Source organism: Hydra vulgaris, chromosome 13 (assembly GCF_038396675.1).
Source record: "Hydra vulgaris chromosome 13, alternate assembly HydraT2T_AEP".
Taxonomy (NCBI): Eukaryota; Metazoa; Cnidaria; class Hydrozoa; order Anthoathecata; family Hydridae; genus Hydra; species Hydra vulgaris.
Genome location: NC_088932.1, coordinates 29,188,894 through 29,206,101, shown reverse-complemented (window position 1 = coordinate 29,206,101; position 17,208 = coordinate 29,188,894). Strand labels below are relative to the sequence as shown.

Here is a 17,208-nt window from a genome sequence, read left to right as displayed (position 1 = left end):
GATAATGATGATGATGACAATGATGATGATGATGATGATGATGATGATGATGATGATGATGATGATGATGATGATGATGATGATGATGATGATGATGATGATGATGATGATGATGACAAAGTGTATCTTTTTTAAATTGTACTTTTTTAAATTAACTTTTTAAATTAAAAAAAGATACATAACACTGTTATGTATCTTTTTTTTATTTTAGTTAGAACATACTGATATAGTTGTTAAACAGCTATACCAGCATGTCCAAACTATTTTTAAAAAGATCATTAATTGTTTAAAAATTGAACAAGCACAAAAAAAGGCTTTAAAGTTGTAACATGTTTATTTTGCACTAATGAAATCAAAATCTGGACGGAAGACATGTATCAGTCAACATTTACATTATAAATACCCACAAAATTTGCTTTATCAGATTATATTTATTTTAATACCCATAGATAAATCTAAAATTTAAATACTTATTTTAATATCGCATAGATAAATCTAAAATTGAAAACATTGATTCTTATATAAATAAACTCACAGACGATTCAATTGGTAATAATACTTTGAGAAAAAATAACAATTTTATAAATAATACCAAAAGTGTCACTGATATCATTCCAAATAATATTGAAAAACTAATGTAAAAAGGACTTATGATGTTTAAAAAGGCATAGCATATCTCTCAATAATTAGAGAGCATTGTTTCTATATTTCATGTGGCCTTTCAAGCAAGGTCTGCAAGCAAATTAGAGCTGATAAATTTTTCTTAGTTCTTCTATAAGAAGAATTGATGTTGTTTTTTATTTAATTCTTATTTTTAATAAATACATGTTTGTTTTTGGTTGTTTACTTAGTATGTTTAGATTCTTAAGAAAGAAGCAACACAAGTTTTTATTATTTAGAGCAATTGAGAGAGCTGAAGTTGCTATTTAGTAAAATTCTAAATTCAATTCATTTCGTAGTTATTTTTTGTTATTGAAAAGGTTAACAAAGATAAAATTTTTTAGAGAGTCAAACTGTTACTGATATGAGTATGTTTACTATTTAGTTTTATTTAAAGTTAGAATTTTATTCCGTAAAAAAAACTGAATAAAATAAGACTGTTATTTGTTGACATGTAAGTTTACATACTTAAATGTGCATATATTTCAGTATATTTTATATTTTTCTGTATTTATATGTATTTTCTCTTAAAAAAAAATAAATAAGAAGAAATAAAAAAAATAAAAAGACTGTAGTCTGTAGTGTAGAAGTAGTCGAAAAAGAATGACTAGCTTCTCCATCTTTGTTTAAAGTATTCTTCTTTTTAAAAGTTTGTGAGTATTTATTTTTAGAAAAGGTTGCAAAAAAACCATTTATTGTGAAAAAAACCAAAAACCATGGGTTATTTTAAAAAAACCAAATAAACCATGGTTTTTTTGGTTTAAACTCTTTTTTATTTGAATAAGCCATGTTTAGTCAACTTTTTCAATTAAAAAAAAGCATTAGCCATTTTACTTGCATAAATTATTATTTCTATTACATTACTGCTGTAAGTCATTAACAAATACATCATTATTGAATGAACAAGCCCAAAAGTTAAAAAAATTCTTTTGATTCCAGCACTAGAAGCTGGTGCGCTTAACAAACCTTCAATATCCATGATAATGTTGCATTCCAATGATTTCAACCATTCTATTGGTTTTCAAGAGATTTCAACCATTCTATTGGTTAATTTTTTACATATTTTAAAACAGATTCACAATACAAATAGTTTTTATAAAATGGAGCAGATTTGGCTTTCAGCTTGAATATTATTGGTAAAAAGTTCTTAATTTCTTTATCTGTGAATGTCATTGTAGCTTCATTTTCAATTTCAGAAAGATTAGGTTCAAAATATCTAGAATCTAGTGTGTTTGCAAGGAAATGAGCATCACTGACAGTCTGAAGATATCTTGTTTCCAATATTATTATTTTTTAGTTAATAATTAGATAAAAATAATTAGTTAATAATTTAGATAAAAATAATATCAGCATATGTCATACATTTCATAGTGTCACATATTTTTTGTTTGATCTCTTTGCAACTTATTCAATTGGTTTAAATATTTTCAATAAATATTCTGCATTTTGCTTTATCTGTATGCAGGGCTTGTGATGAAGTAAGCGCAATCACGCTTGTAAAACGTGCCCGTAAACAGTATTTTCAAACATTCTAGGCGCGATAAACAACGCTCGTTCAGCTTATAACGAGCGTATAAAATAACTCTCGACCAATAGTTCGGGATCATTTTTTTATTTTCATAAAATATTTAAAAAAGATTTTTTATTAAAGATATTCTATTATCAAAGCACTAATATAAAATATAAAAAACACTACAGCGTTCTCCTTTGCAACGTAATGAATGAGCAGTTTGAAGTCGTTAATAGTCACTAATTTCAGTTATGGAATGTGCACGTGGAAACGCAATGTGAATACAAAAATGCGCAAATAAATTAAGAATAGACAATTAGAAAACCGCTATAAGAAAATTGAAACTGCAGAGTATTATTAATCTTGTGAAAATATCAAGTAAGATTTATTTGATTTATTGTTTGTAATATTCCACACATCGTTTATAATAAAAATAAATATTAATAATAGAGTAATTTTTAAAATTAGTTTTTGTTCATAGTATAGGTTTTTTATTAATTATTATTTATTTTAACTCAAATTTAAAACGATTCTGTTGTTTAGAATGTTCGCAATCAAGGACATTCGAAAAGGAAACAAAGTAATGATGTCAATATTTATTAAATGGAAAGTTATTATTCTTATTATTATTTCAAATTATTCTTGTGTTATTTTTTTAAGATGAAAAACGTAATTTAAAAAAGAAATTTTAGAAAAAAATTAAATAATTAATTTGAATAGAAAATAACAAGAAATATAAAAACCATTAACCGTTAATTAAGTTTACAGCGTAACATTTTAAAATACGTATATCAAAACAACGAAGCAAAACTAAGTCACTAAATTATACTTCAATACTAAAGCAATAAGAAGTTGCGTTTTTGTTTGATATTATTTTTTTATAACATAAATAGTTAAAAATAAAATCGCGATCTGACAATATACAAGAAGTTTGGAAGTATAAAAATCTACTTCGTTGAAGTAGTTTCATGAGTGTGATACTAATTCAAACATTTTTTGACGAAAGAATTATGTAACAAATAAAAAAAGATATAAAAAAATAAAAAGCTTTTTTTGAGCATCACAATTCAGCAATTTTCATGATCGCGCTCGCCGACATTATTTTGAGCGCACATAATCACGCTTGATGAAAACATATTCTAATTTTACGAGCACGATATAACACGCTTGACGATGATACTCCAGTTATTGACATATTTTTTAAGTGAATTGCATACAGAATTCCAGCATATTTCAGTAGGAAGTGGTCATTTTGTTCCTTCCACTTTCTTTTTAATTTGCTCCGGTAATTATTATATCTCAATCAGATAACAATAGTTGTTGCATTGATTTTATTTTAGCTGCATTGTCAGTCACAAAACTTTTTACTGAGCATCCATTTTTACTGTGCATCTAAAGTTAGGTGTTACAGATTCTATTTCTTTACTTGCTAATTCAGATAATATTCCTGATAAGATATTCACCAGTATGGAAATGACCAGAAGTATTAATTGTTTCTACTAAAATATTAATATTATCAGCATTTACAGAGAAACAAACTATTTGTTTGTTTTGCATATTACTCCATCCATCTAAATTCATCGCTACAATTTTCCTATTCAATACACTGTAAGGTCGGTAGTTTGGTACAAACACTTTAAGGTCGGTAATTAGGTCCACATTGCTGAATGCCGACCCTAATTTTGAGGGTTGTATATTATATACAGATACATATAAAATGTTATATTGTATATAGAAAATAACTAGTACTGTTTGAACTGTACATAGTTATTGTCAATAAATTCTATAACTAAATATATTATTTTTTTATTTTAAATATTGTTTTCTTTAAAAATAATAACAAAATGAGTTAAAATTTGTATTCATTAATTTTCTTCCAGTATCGATAATAATCATAAACCAGTTGTTAAACTAAAAAGGTTAAATTATAAGGTTTACATATCATATATACTCTAAACTAATTCCATTTGATTTTGTTTTTAATATATTGCTTTACAGAAGAAATTTTGCAACACTTTTTTTACTCTTAAAAAGTTTTATAAATTACTTATATAGCTTAGAAATAAATTAAGTTTTAACATAGTGTTTTTGTTTTTATTACTAAATAATATTTATGTTAATAATATTGCAGTTTTTTTTAGCTTTTTTTTTGAACTTTATTATTTGTTATTCACTTGTTTCAGATATATTCTTAAAAACACGATTTAAGCAACTTTAGAATAGAAAATTTTTAATATATTTTTATTTAATTTTGACACTAATTGTTTAATTTAGTTTTTTTTCTTTTGTTTTTCTTTTGTTTAAATAATAGTGACATACAAAATTTATTAAAAATTTAAATACTTATTTTATTCTTTTGTTCATTTAGAGTAGTAAATAATTTAAAGTTTAAAGTTTTATAGAAAAATTTTAATTCTTAAAAATCTTTTACATTTATTTTTTAATACAGTAAAATTACTGTTAATTTGTTTATTGATAATAGTGAAGTAAAATTATTGTTAATATGTTTATTGATAGTGAAGTTGAAATGGTATTAAGCAAGATTAAATTAATCTACAAAATATTCCTATACAAGAAAGAATGCATTGTATAGGAAAAAGTAATACTATTCCAGATTATAATTATTTAGGAGAAACAAACCAGATCTATCAGAATTGTGATGCTAATACAGTTCCTGATGAAACACATTTTCTAAGATGCCATAATGAGAAAGTAGTTTTGCTGCAAATGTTACTTTTTTATGCAAGCTTTACAAGATTTATTTACAGAAAGTTATATAGATCAAAATTTCAATTTTTTTTTTTTTTATTATATTTAATTTTTTGATGCCCGTCTTTCTTTTGCTTTGTTTACAGCTAATGTGGTTCAACCTATGAATCATAGGCCGCCATGTTTTAGAATATGTGAACAAGTTTTACATTTTGTAAGTAATCTTTGGCCAGATCAAGATATTCTCCCAACATATTTTAATGTATATCTATGACCCACTTGCAGCAGTGAATTTTAGAATGCAATAACATGACAATCATCTATGCTTACATAATTTAATGTTTCATTTGCAAACTATAGTGAAGTTCCAGTTGTGTTTGTTGGAGAAGATGGTGCTCTACCTGTTTCCAGGAAAGTTAACTGAAGGACAGTGTCTTGCTTTCATAGAAACTAGAATGTCCGGACCCGGGTCATGAAAGGTCTGGTGCACAACTCCCACATATTCTTTATTTGTTTTAAATAAGTTACAGAAAATTGTAAAAAGTAATGATCTTAATCTCATTAGAGATTTTTATTTATCATTTTCTCTTGCGTTTCTTGAGTGTTATACGTGCACATAGCATAACAAAGTGGATATTTTAAAAGTTGGCTTAATTAAATATTTTGGCTCCTTTAATATCGAAGCTTCAGTTTCATTGTCTATTTGTTGCTTTTTAAATTTTAGGCTTTTTAAACTTCATTCTGTTCTTTTACTGAAACCATCGTTATTTTATTTGATATGGCGACAAAAATTAATTACAAAAAAAAAAATCAATTATTTTGGACTTTCAGATTAAATACTAATACTGATGGTTTTAGCTATCAAATAATTAAACATTTAAACATTAAATATTTAAACATTAAATAGTTAAACATTTTCATACTAAAGGCCCTTTATTTAAGATAAAATATTTAATAATTTAAATAAATTTAATTAAAATAAATCAAGCTTTTATGATATAAAATCAAAATTTAAATAAATTAACTAAAATATATCAAACTTTGGAAGAGAAAAAAAAACAATTTAAACAATTGAAATAATAATTTCAAATTAAATATATCACCTGATTTTTGTGATATCAAATCAAAAATTTAAAAGAATTTAATTTGTTAACTAATAATCGTCACTAAGTGCATGTTATAGTTTTGTCATCAATTTATGTAGAAAGTCTTTTAAAGAAAAACTTAAACATGCTGAGTCTATAATTGAAAAGTATGGTAAATCAGTATGTAATACTTTTAAAGTATGGTATTACTTTTGCCTGCAACTCAATATAGTGGAGTGAAATAACTGAAAAAATACACAAATATATTTTCAAATGTTATTAATTTATTGTTTATGATAAGTATGTTTACATGTGTAATTAAATAAAAGTTTGTATTTTATAAACGGTGCCCATAAAATATAATATGTTCAAAGTTTTGCGTATGTTTATTTTCTGTTTTTCTATGTTTTAAAAGTGGAATTACTTAGCAGTGTGTAGAGCGAGATTGTTAACCTTGCCAGTCAAGCAATGTTACTAAGTTGTGGTATTACTTGGCACCATTTAGTCCCAGTCGCTCTTAATTTCAGTAAATTATCTTTTACTTTAGAACATTAACTAAGTATGAATCTTGTGACTATGAATCTTGACTATGAATGATATGAAGTATGAATCTTGTGACTATTAATCTTGACTATGAATGACATGAAGTATGAATCTTGTGACTATAAAACTTGACTATGAATCTTACTATAATTAGTATCAAAGCATATATACTAGAGTTAGTTAAGCTATACATCTTTATTTTTTATTTTTTTTCCTTTCTTTTTTTTGAATTTTTTTTCAAAGTCACTAATTTTAATTTCTTGAACCCATTAGATAAGTGTTATTTTTTATATTTAAATTGAAATTCAACTTTATATATATCTTCTTTTTATTATACTGTTCTTTTTGTTTATCATTACTTTCAGATATCTACGGTATCATGACTGATATGTTTGAGATTATTATAATAACTTTTTTATTATTAGTTTTTATGACTATTATTTATTAGACTATAACCTGATTTGTCATAATATAATATAATATACAGTCGCAAGCAGTGAATTGTACACAGCAGTAAATTTCTACATTTTTATTTCTTTGTACCTAAACTTAAATAAGTTTTAATAATTTGTATTATTATTTGAAATATATTGTAGTATATTGTCCTCTTAGTTATGGATTAGTTATGAAATAAAAAATACAGAATATGTAACCATTAAATTACGAGACGAAAAGATAAAAAGTAACCAAAATTACTGCTGTGTACAATTCACTGCTCTATATATATATATAATATATATTATATATATATATATATAAAATATATATTATATATATATAATATATATTATATATATATATATAAAATATATATTATATATATATAATATATTTTTTACATATATGTATATATATATATATATAATATATATAATATATATTATATATATATTTATATATACATATAATATATATATTATATATATATATATTTATTTATTTAAATATATATTTATTTATTTAAATATATATATATATATATATATATATATATATATTATATATATATATATATATATATATATATATATATATATATATATATATATACAATATATATATGCGTTATACGCCATTTTAATTGAGTTTTTTTAATTGAACTTTTTAATTTAAAAAGCTTTTCTTAAAAAGCTTTTTAAATTAAAAAATTAAATATTACTTTACATCATTCTATTTCAATTAGTTTTAATCACAACAAAGTTTAATCAACAAATACTAAATTCTATAATTGTTCTTTATTTAATCTATTATTATAAGGGTTTTTGTTTTAAAAAATGCTGTTTAAATATTTTCTAAAATAGAATTAAATATAACCTGAATCTATAAATAGAAACTGAAGAATTTTTTATGTTACTTAGAATAGTTTAAAAGTTTTATTATCGATCAGACACAAACAATAAGAAGGAAAGAACTTTTCTTCAAACATAATGTCTAGTAGATAATAAGTTTAAAATAAATATCAACAAAAAAATGCTGTATAAAAAATAAAACTTTTTACAACACCAATTTGTAATGCTAACAATCGCACATAATATTGTCATAAATTGTTAATCACATTTTAATTTTTAAAATGCCAACTTAACAAACATTCTTAAGATTAAAAAAAAGAAGACTTTATATTAAATTTAAAAAAACAAAAACAAGTCACATTGTCAAATCATGAATACATTTTTGGAAAAAACATTTTAGTGATGTGTTGAAAAATAAGGTGTTAAATACTTATGTGAAACTATAAACTTATGATTAAACTAAAATAAATAAGAAAAAGAGAAGAAAAAAACTCTAATACCAATTTTGTTTCCTCTTTAACAACTGATGTTTCACCTTTTATATCTGATATTAAAAGAGTATTTATTCCATTTTCCAAACAAATAACTCTAAAATATAAAAAATGTAATTATACTTTATACTTAAGTATACTTGTTGTATAACTTTTTGCATTAATAACTGCTTGGCATCTGCAGAGCTTGCTTTTAACTATTTTTGTTAACAGGCTAACTTTTAACATATTCCAACCATTTAGGAGTGTCAAAATTAATTCATCTTTCTTACTATATTTTCTGTCTTTGAGTTTAGCTAATATAGACCACAGATTCTCAATTTTGTATATATCTTTTAATTTTTCTTGCAGTACACTTCAGGTAATATATAGTTTTCATCTGGAAATGTATATGCGGTAGTGGTGTAGTGGTAGAGCGCTCGCTTCATAAGCGAGAGTTTCCGAGTTCAATCCCCACCACATCCCTGGTAGTACTGCGCTCAACTTGTTTCTCCGCGCAGCGGCCTTGTTCGTCAAAGTTTGTTTTTCGGAGTTATAGAGTTGAGAGAGGGTTATAACCACAATTAAGTAGCTTCCTCATCTGTATTGGCCTTCTAGGTCTTGGAGAGGTGAAATAACAAAAGGTTTAAATTTCGCTTTATCTGACTAACCAATAACATGCAGTCTTTATCAATTCCCTCACAATCAATGTATCTTAAAAAATCACTTTATAAATACAAAAACTTTTTAAAATTATGTTTTATGTGAAACATAAAACATAATTTTAAAAAGATCCTTTTTGGACCTGTTATTAAATTCTCTAAAGGCTCCTTTTTGTCAATTTCTTATTTTAACTACTAAAATAGTGTAAACATGTTAAGTATCTAACATTGAATTTCAAAAATTATAAAAAACTTCTTGCTACAATTAATTTTACCTAATATGTATATAATTTTAAAGTTAGCTTTTCATTTAAGTTAGCTTCTTCTTCTTCTGCAGAAGTTACCACTTCTGCAGTTTAGTTAAACTACAAACTGCAAAAACTTTTTTATTTTAATTGAGTACATTATTAGTTCTAATTTTATATTAAAGAAAAAAATTTCTAAAATAAGTGACAAAAACATTAAGTTTTATGACTTTTTTTTTTTTTTAACCATGCTGTCCCTTTTTTTTTTTGAGGACACTCAAGCACAAATATATGTATATATATATTTATCAATTTATATATATATATATATATATATATATATATATATATATATATATATATATATATATATATATATATATATATCAGGCCTTGTTAAGAAGCGTTACGCAGCTCGCATTTTGCTTGCGAAAAGGCGATTTGCCTACGCGTTCAGCAGTTTTGCGCTACGCAAAAACTTATATCTGTTAGAATATTTAAATTATCTTTTGATTGTCGTTAACGTGACGTTTATTCAGAAGAAATAAAGTCGTAAGTAAAAGCATCTAACCGCAATTGTAAACTAATAGATTTTGTTAAAGAAAGTTTGTTAAATAATTTTTTTGTTGTTAAAAATTATATAAAAAAAAATTAAGTGTTTTAAGTTTTATCTTAAGAAATTAAATATATAAATTTCTTTTAAATATAAAATTTATTTTTAGTCATAATAGTTTTAAAAATGCACGATTTATTTTGATGAAATATTTTATTAATAAGATATTTTGTTTATTGTTAATTCATTAACGTAAGGTTTTAATGACGTTCGTTTAATTTATGAAAATAAATTATGATCACGAATATGTTATCGGTAACTGATAAACAACAACAAAAAAACTCTTTCTTGTTTAAAAACATTAAAATGAGTTCACATATTAAATAAGAAAAAATTTATTAAAAATTAGTTAACAAAATAACCAAAAATCAACTGTAAAATCATAAGAAAATAAACAAACATTATTTTACGTTTCATGAAAAAAATATTTTTTTCAAAATAAAATTTAGTTCATATTTGAAAAAAATAATAAAAACGATTTTTTAAATAGGAACTTAGATTTTATTTGTAACTTTTGTTATAGTGAGAAAAAAACAAACTGTTTGTTTAACGCGTTAATAAAATAACTTTAATTACAATGCGGTACTTGAAAAGACGCGAGTGATGCAATATAACTTCTAACGATGCAAAATATATTTGATGAGTTGAGTTACTTAGAAATGCGTTACGCGTTTTCGCTACGCAGCGAAATCTCGTGACAAGGCCTGATATATATATATATATATATATATATATATATATATATATATATATATATATATATATATATATAAGGGTATTCCTAAAAAACCAAAGTTCAAAAATGTCGATCTCCCGATCGATCGATCTGGCTGTTTTCTGGTAATGGGTAGCGTAAAAACCCTAAATTTCAAATTTCAGACTAAAATGTTAACCCTTATCCCAAGTCCCCCAAAAAAGTGATTTTTTAAATTTTTCAAAGATTTTAAATTATTTTTAATCTATAATTTTTGTAAGTAAACAAACAATTAAATTTTAACTTTTACATAAATGATCAGGAAAAAAATCATGGCCAACAAGTTTAATGTGGAGATTAAAATATCATAAATATTACTATTTTTTCATTTTTATCGGTATATTTCATATATAGTATTATTGGTATTTCTTATATTGAGTAACTATCTCAATTAAATTCTCATTAAAAAAAAAACATATCTTCTAACTTATAATACACTTGAATATGAAGGAATACACAAAGCTATTACAAATTTATTTAATTACGAAAATGTAACTACATCAGTAAAAGTTTGTTTAACGATTGTTCAAAGTTGAAATCAGTAAAACACTTTCTGTGGTTTTTAACTACTTGTAACACACTTTGCTTACTTTTTTCATCTTTTGTGAGGGACAATGAAAAGTCTTGCATCAATTTTACACCTCTCTCAGCAACATCATTAACAACTCTAATATTTTTTTAAAAGTTCATTGCTTTAATATTTTTTCTGCTAATCACATTGGTAGAATTGGAGTTTTTTAATAATATTCTTTTTTTCATTTTCAGACAACATTTTTGAAACCAATGATGAAACTGCAATCTCCTTGGTTAAATAAAAAAATGATTTTTAAATATTCTTAAGGTGCTTTCTGATATTTCCTTGTTGATGACTTTGAATTCCTGCAATTTATTGAAAAGTTTTTAAAGTTTGAAGTCATTAAAAGGAGTGTCAACTCCAAGGGGGCATGTTAACCAGTGCTTGACATACACAAGAGCATTAAAAAGACATATATCTCTCAGCTTCGCTGTAGTTACCTCATTATAGCCCATAGAATCTCTAAGGAGGTACATTTAAGCAGCGTATATCATCAATGACATCTATCTTGCATGATTAAAAGCCCCAAGCATGATTAATATTGCTAGTCTATCTGACCGTTTCTTGTGAGGGTCCTCACAATCACTTTTCCAGTGCAAAACACAAAATTCAGGAGCCACAAACGATGATTTTATTTCATCTTCCATTATGGCCCTATTTTCTTGAATATATCGGTGACATGAGGTTTTCGAAATAGCCACAGTATCTAAATCAACTCCACTACATTTTAGTATTGCAGCTGTGATCCCTGTTGCTTGATTAAGGAATAGATTCAAGCAATTTTCTTGTATAATCTTTGTCAACAGAGCCTAAATGGCCTTTTTTACCATCCTTTAAAGCATCTAAAAACTTTCTTTTTGTTTAGTGTTCCTTAATTTGTCACACTTAACAATATCAGCTGCTTCTTGATGTGAAATATAAAAAAACTCTTCAAGTCGATTTAAAAACATCATTTTTCATCATTTCTACCTTTATGTTTGGTTAAGGTTCTAAATGATTCATACAAATTTGTAAGTTTCTGTTTTACTTTGTCTTTCCTCTGTGTTTTTACTCCTCTTTTCTCTCATATAACACACAGCTCATCAGTTATCTTACTACATATAACAGTATTACTAATAGAGTACTTATCATGTTTCATACGCTCTTCTTTCAAAAAGAAAAAGTATCGCAATACCTCACGCTTAGATGGTATTCGGTTTGAAGGTAGTTGTTCCAGATAGTTCCCCAATAACCAAATTTGGCATTTTGAACGCAAACTTGATTGACTCATATTGAAAAAGCTAACTTTATAACTTTCACAAAACGCACTGCAATATCTCATAGCAACATAAACATAACCTTAATCTTTAACAATAAAAAAAATGACTTTATTGTAAAAATGACAACTATAATTACATTTAAGAACTCTGTTTCATACGTACTATTTTACATTTTTATAATCAACTTTTCATAACTAACAAAACTCCCTAGGGATAATTATGTACATGTACACAATTATCCCAAGGGAGTTTTGTATGTATTTTATGTCATAAACTATTTTTGCAAAAATAGTTTATGACATATATACAATAACAATTTGTAAACATTATTAAATTATAATAGCTTATTTAAATAAGCAATTAAGATATATGAGCATCAAAACAAAAGTCAGCTAATTACTAAAATTTTGATGCGCTTTGATGTATTTTAACATATTAAAAAATACTAATAAAAATAAAAAAATCAGTAATATTTATGTTTTAATTCCCATATTAAACTTGTTATCATGGCTTTTGGTTTTTTTTCTGAACATATGCGTAAAATATAAGTTAAAACTGAGTTTACTTTTTTGTTTACTTACAAAAAGTTATGGAACAAAAATAATCTAAAATCTTTGAAAAAACCAAAAAATAAATATTTTGGGGGACTTGAGACAAGGGTTAGGATTAACTTTCTGGGCTGAAATTTGAAATTTAAGGTTTTTACTCTACCCATCATCAGAAAACAGCCATGGAGATTGACATTTTATAACTTTGGTTTATTCGAAACACCCTAATATATATATTATCAGGTACATTCTTAGAGGAAACAACACATTTTTAATCAAAATACAATTAAAGTAAGCTACAGTTGCACAAAAAATATGGAAAGAATTATAAAAGATCACAATAATGCTTTGTTAAACAAAAAAGAAATCCTAAATGAAATAGCTACAGAAAAGTGTAATTGTAAACAAAAAAACAATTGTCCAATGAGTGGAAGTTGCTTATCAAAAAATTTGGTATATAAATGTGTTATATCCTCTAAGAATGTACCTGATAAATAATATATTCTTTTTATAATAGTGTCAGCAAATTCCACAAATGTGTGAAAATTTACAGTAGTTAAGAAATAAAATATATATATATATAATATATATGTTACTGTTACCCGCAGTACCAGGAATTAGCTAAATGCTAATGTTTATAATATAATTTAATATTGCAACTCTGAGTTTCATGTGTTATCACAATCATCAGGCAAGTAGTAAAAGTTTAATTTTGCTACGATTTGTTTAGTGGACGTTATGGTTTATATTTGTATTTTAGATCGTTACGGGACGGGAAAAATATATATATATATATATATATATATATATATATATATATATATATATATATATATATATATATATATATATATATGACAAGGTGGGGAGGCCAAGTTTATTACACTAAAAAATATGTTTGCTAAAACCCCTGCCTCTTTCAACCCGGTGTTGTCGGTGGAAACCCCCCCCCCCCCACACACACACACACGCAAACACACAATTTTTTGAGTATATATACAGGGACAAACCCAGACCTGCTTTTTTACCGCTGGAGCGGTATGGGCGCCCAAAAATTATTTTTAATTTTTATATTGCTTTTTTATTAAAGAAAAAAAAAAAAATTTCACTTTTAAACACAGTAGTATATAAGTAATTTTCAGCTTATTTTAGCTACCTCATTTTTTCTTTCGGTCAATAAAATAAATTTAAAAAATATAGCTTTTTTACATAATTATGTGACGTGACTGTTATTTGGTTACTAACCAAACATTAGTTTTAACAAAACGAAAGTTGTTACAAAATTTGTTTTGAAAACTTTATAACAATGGAAAATTTATAACAACGGAATGTATAAAAAATTTGCTTTTTCGAAAGATAAAACGATTTTAAAATATCTATTCAGAGTATTGTAAACTTTTGTTTTATGGCAATTAAGAGTAAACTGCTTTTGATAATAAATGAACAAAAGTAAAAAATTTGCCTTTATTACTATTGCGCAAACTTATTTTTGGAATGAATGAACTTTATTTTTAATTAAAGATCATTAAGAATTAATGAATTTAATTATCTTTAATTTAAAGGTGCCTTAAAACCACTTTAAAAATTATTAACCTTAAGTAAAAGTTAAATAAACAGCTCTGCTAATATTTAAATCAAAACTTTAAAATTAAAATGGTACTAAATACGTTTATTAAATGCTAAAGTTTTTTGTTCGAATTATTTGAGTACAAGACATAAAACTATTTTGTTAATTTTACAAATATTATGCAATTTAATATATGTAAATATATTATGTAATGTTAATATTAATTAAAGATTTTTAAAAGTATTTAAAAATTTATTTATTAATTATTTAAAACATTAATAATTACTAAAATTAAATTTAATAAAATATAGTTAAGAAATGTTTAAAATACTTTAAAAAATTTTCAATAATTATTTACCATAGCGTGTGACAAAAGCGTTTAGTAAAGTCTTAAGTAAAATAGTTTTCTTATAGTAACTAAAGTTAAATCGTCCACCGGTAAATTGATGTATTAAAAAAATTGCCTTTAAATCAACTCCTTATCTTAGGATGAACTAAACAAGATAAACACGAAAGATTAAAATGATGATTGAAATAATGATGATAAAAAATCATTGTTGCAACACTGGTTTTAACTAGGGGAGGAGGAAGAGAGTGAGTGAGGGGGAGGAGGAGGGGTATCCCCAAATAAACTCTGGTTTCTTCACTGATATATATATATATATATATATATATATATATATATATATATATATATATATATATATATATATATATATATATATATATATATATATATATATATATACATACATACATACATATACACACATATATATACACACACATATATGTGTGTGTGTATATATACACACACATATATATGTATGTATATATATCCTTATTTCGTAGTCGAGACTTTTATAGTAAGAAATATATATATATATATATATATATATATATATATATATATATATATATATATATATATATATATATATATATATATATATATATATACATCTGTGTGTGTGCATCTGTATATCATTATCTGGTAGTGGAAAGAGACTTTTATAGTAAGAAAAAAGTATATATTAATGTATATATATATCAATATATATACATACATACATAGGTATACAAACACATTCTTACTTATAATTATTATAATTCAATAATATATTATAGACCACATAAAATCTTTATACCTGTAACTTCTATAATCAGTAAATGGCTTAATTGGAGAGTAGTTAGACAGCATTGTTGATGGCTGGACTTGACTCATCTAGTCTATTGTATAAGTATAAAAATTATATTTATATTAAAATTTATATGAAATCAATCTACTAACAGTATTTGAATCATTTTCAAAGGAATAATAATATTCAAGCTTTGACAAAAAATGAAAATATTTAATATATACTAAACTTTTTGTTAATAAATTGCAAATTTATATATATATTAAAATTTGCAATAAATTGTATATTACAATTAGCTTAGAAAAAATGTTAAAAAATTGTAGACTACAGTTTGTAGTGGCATTGGCATTACATGTCTTTTTCATCAAGACAAGTAATGCCAATGCCTCTACAAACTGTAGTGGCATGGGCAATATATATATATATATATATATATATATATATATATATATATATATATATATATATATATATATATATATATATATACATATATATATACATATATATATATATATATATGTATATATATATGTATATATATATATATATATATATATATATATATATATATATATATATATATATGTATATATATATATATATATATATATATATATATATATATATATATATATATATATTGCACATCAGTACCAATATATATATATATATATATATATATATATATATATATATATATATATATATATATATATACTATATATATATATATATATATATATATATATATATATATATATATATATATATATATATATATATATATATATATTGGTACTGATGACGTCACGTTCATACTTTTTTTTTATTAAACTAAAAAATACATACTTACGTCAAACATGAGATAACCTCTTGAGAAAACCTTAGAGTAAATAAAAACATATTTAGAAAAACTTACGGGCAATTTTAAAAGGGCTTAAAGGGTCATATTTGGGCCCTTATTTGATACTGATGACGTCACGCTTTTAAGTTTTTTAAAGTATATATATTTACGTTAAACGAAAGGTAAACTCTTCCTAAAAATATATATATATATATATAAGATTTATTTGAGGAATCGGTCTTTCAGTAGAAACGCCAATATCCACAGAAATGTGTTTTTCAAGTGGGTTTCGGAAGTGCAACGCGTAAATAGCAATATATGTGTCAACCGTGCGAATGCAAACGGTTTTGAAACTACTAGATGCAGCGTGCTAAGGGCACAAGAATACTTTTGTATCAGCCTCTTCTTGACTTGTGTGCAATTCTGATCACGACTAATAGTTTCTTCAATGCATTGGTCAGACGGAACTTTGTTTAAAGTACCGCTCGTTCTTCATACGGAGAAGTTACCATTCCTGTTTTTATAAATAGTTGGATGAGTTTAAGGAAGTTGAATCATTTCGGTCAAATAGAAACTTAAGAAACGAGAATAATTTGGACGATCATATGCAAAAAACCAAAGTAGCATTTGGCATGTTGCCCTCTAATAAGTTACCAACCTTTGTTGAACGGAGCAAAGCAAAAAAAAATATTTAACATTCCGATAAGGGAAAACCAAAAAGCATAAGTTGGTCC

The 17,208-nt window shown here is 24.4% G+C and overlaps 1 protein-coding gene across 4 annotated transcripts in view; it reads right to left on the bottom strand.

Moving 5' to 3' along the window:
• The window catches only part of LOC100207616 (nardilysin), a 105,332-nt gene extending 88,649 nt beyond the window's left edge, over positions 1-16,683 (bottom strand). Inside the window, exons 1-3 of one of the 4 annotated variants that reach the window (XM_065816383.1) lie at positions 16,550-16,683; positions 15,637-15,718; positions 8,297-8,384 (exon numbers count right to left, since the gene is read on the bottom strand). In XM_065816383.1, the coding sequence (XP_065672455.1) occupies positions 8,297-8,384; positions 15,637-15,713 (165 nt within the window). In that variant the 5' untranslated portion in view covers positions 15,714-15,718; positions 16,550-16,683. Of the gene's footprint in view, positions 1-8,296; positions 8,385-15,636; positions 15,719-16,483 lie in introns of all 4 variants that reach the window. The other 3 variants (XM_065816386.1, XM_065816385.1, XM_065816384.1) reach the window with 3 other exon arrangements.
• Positions 16,684-17,208: the final 525 nt, after the last annotated feature.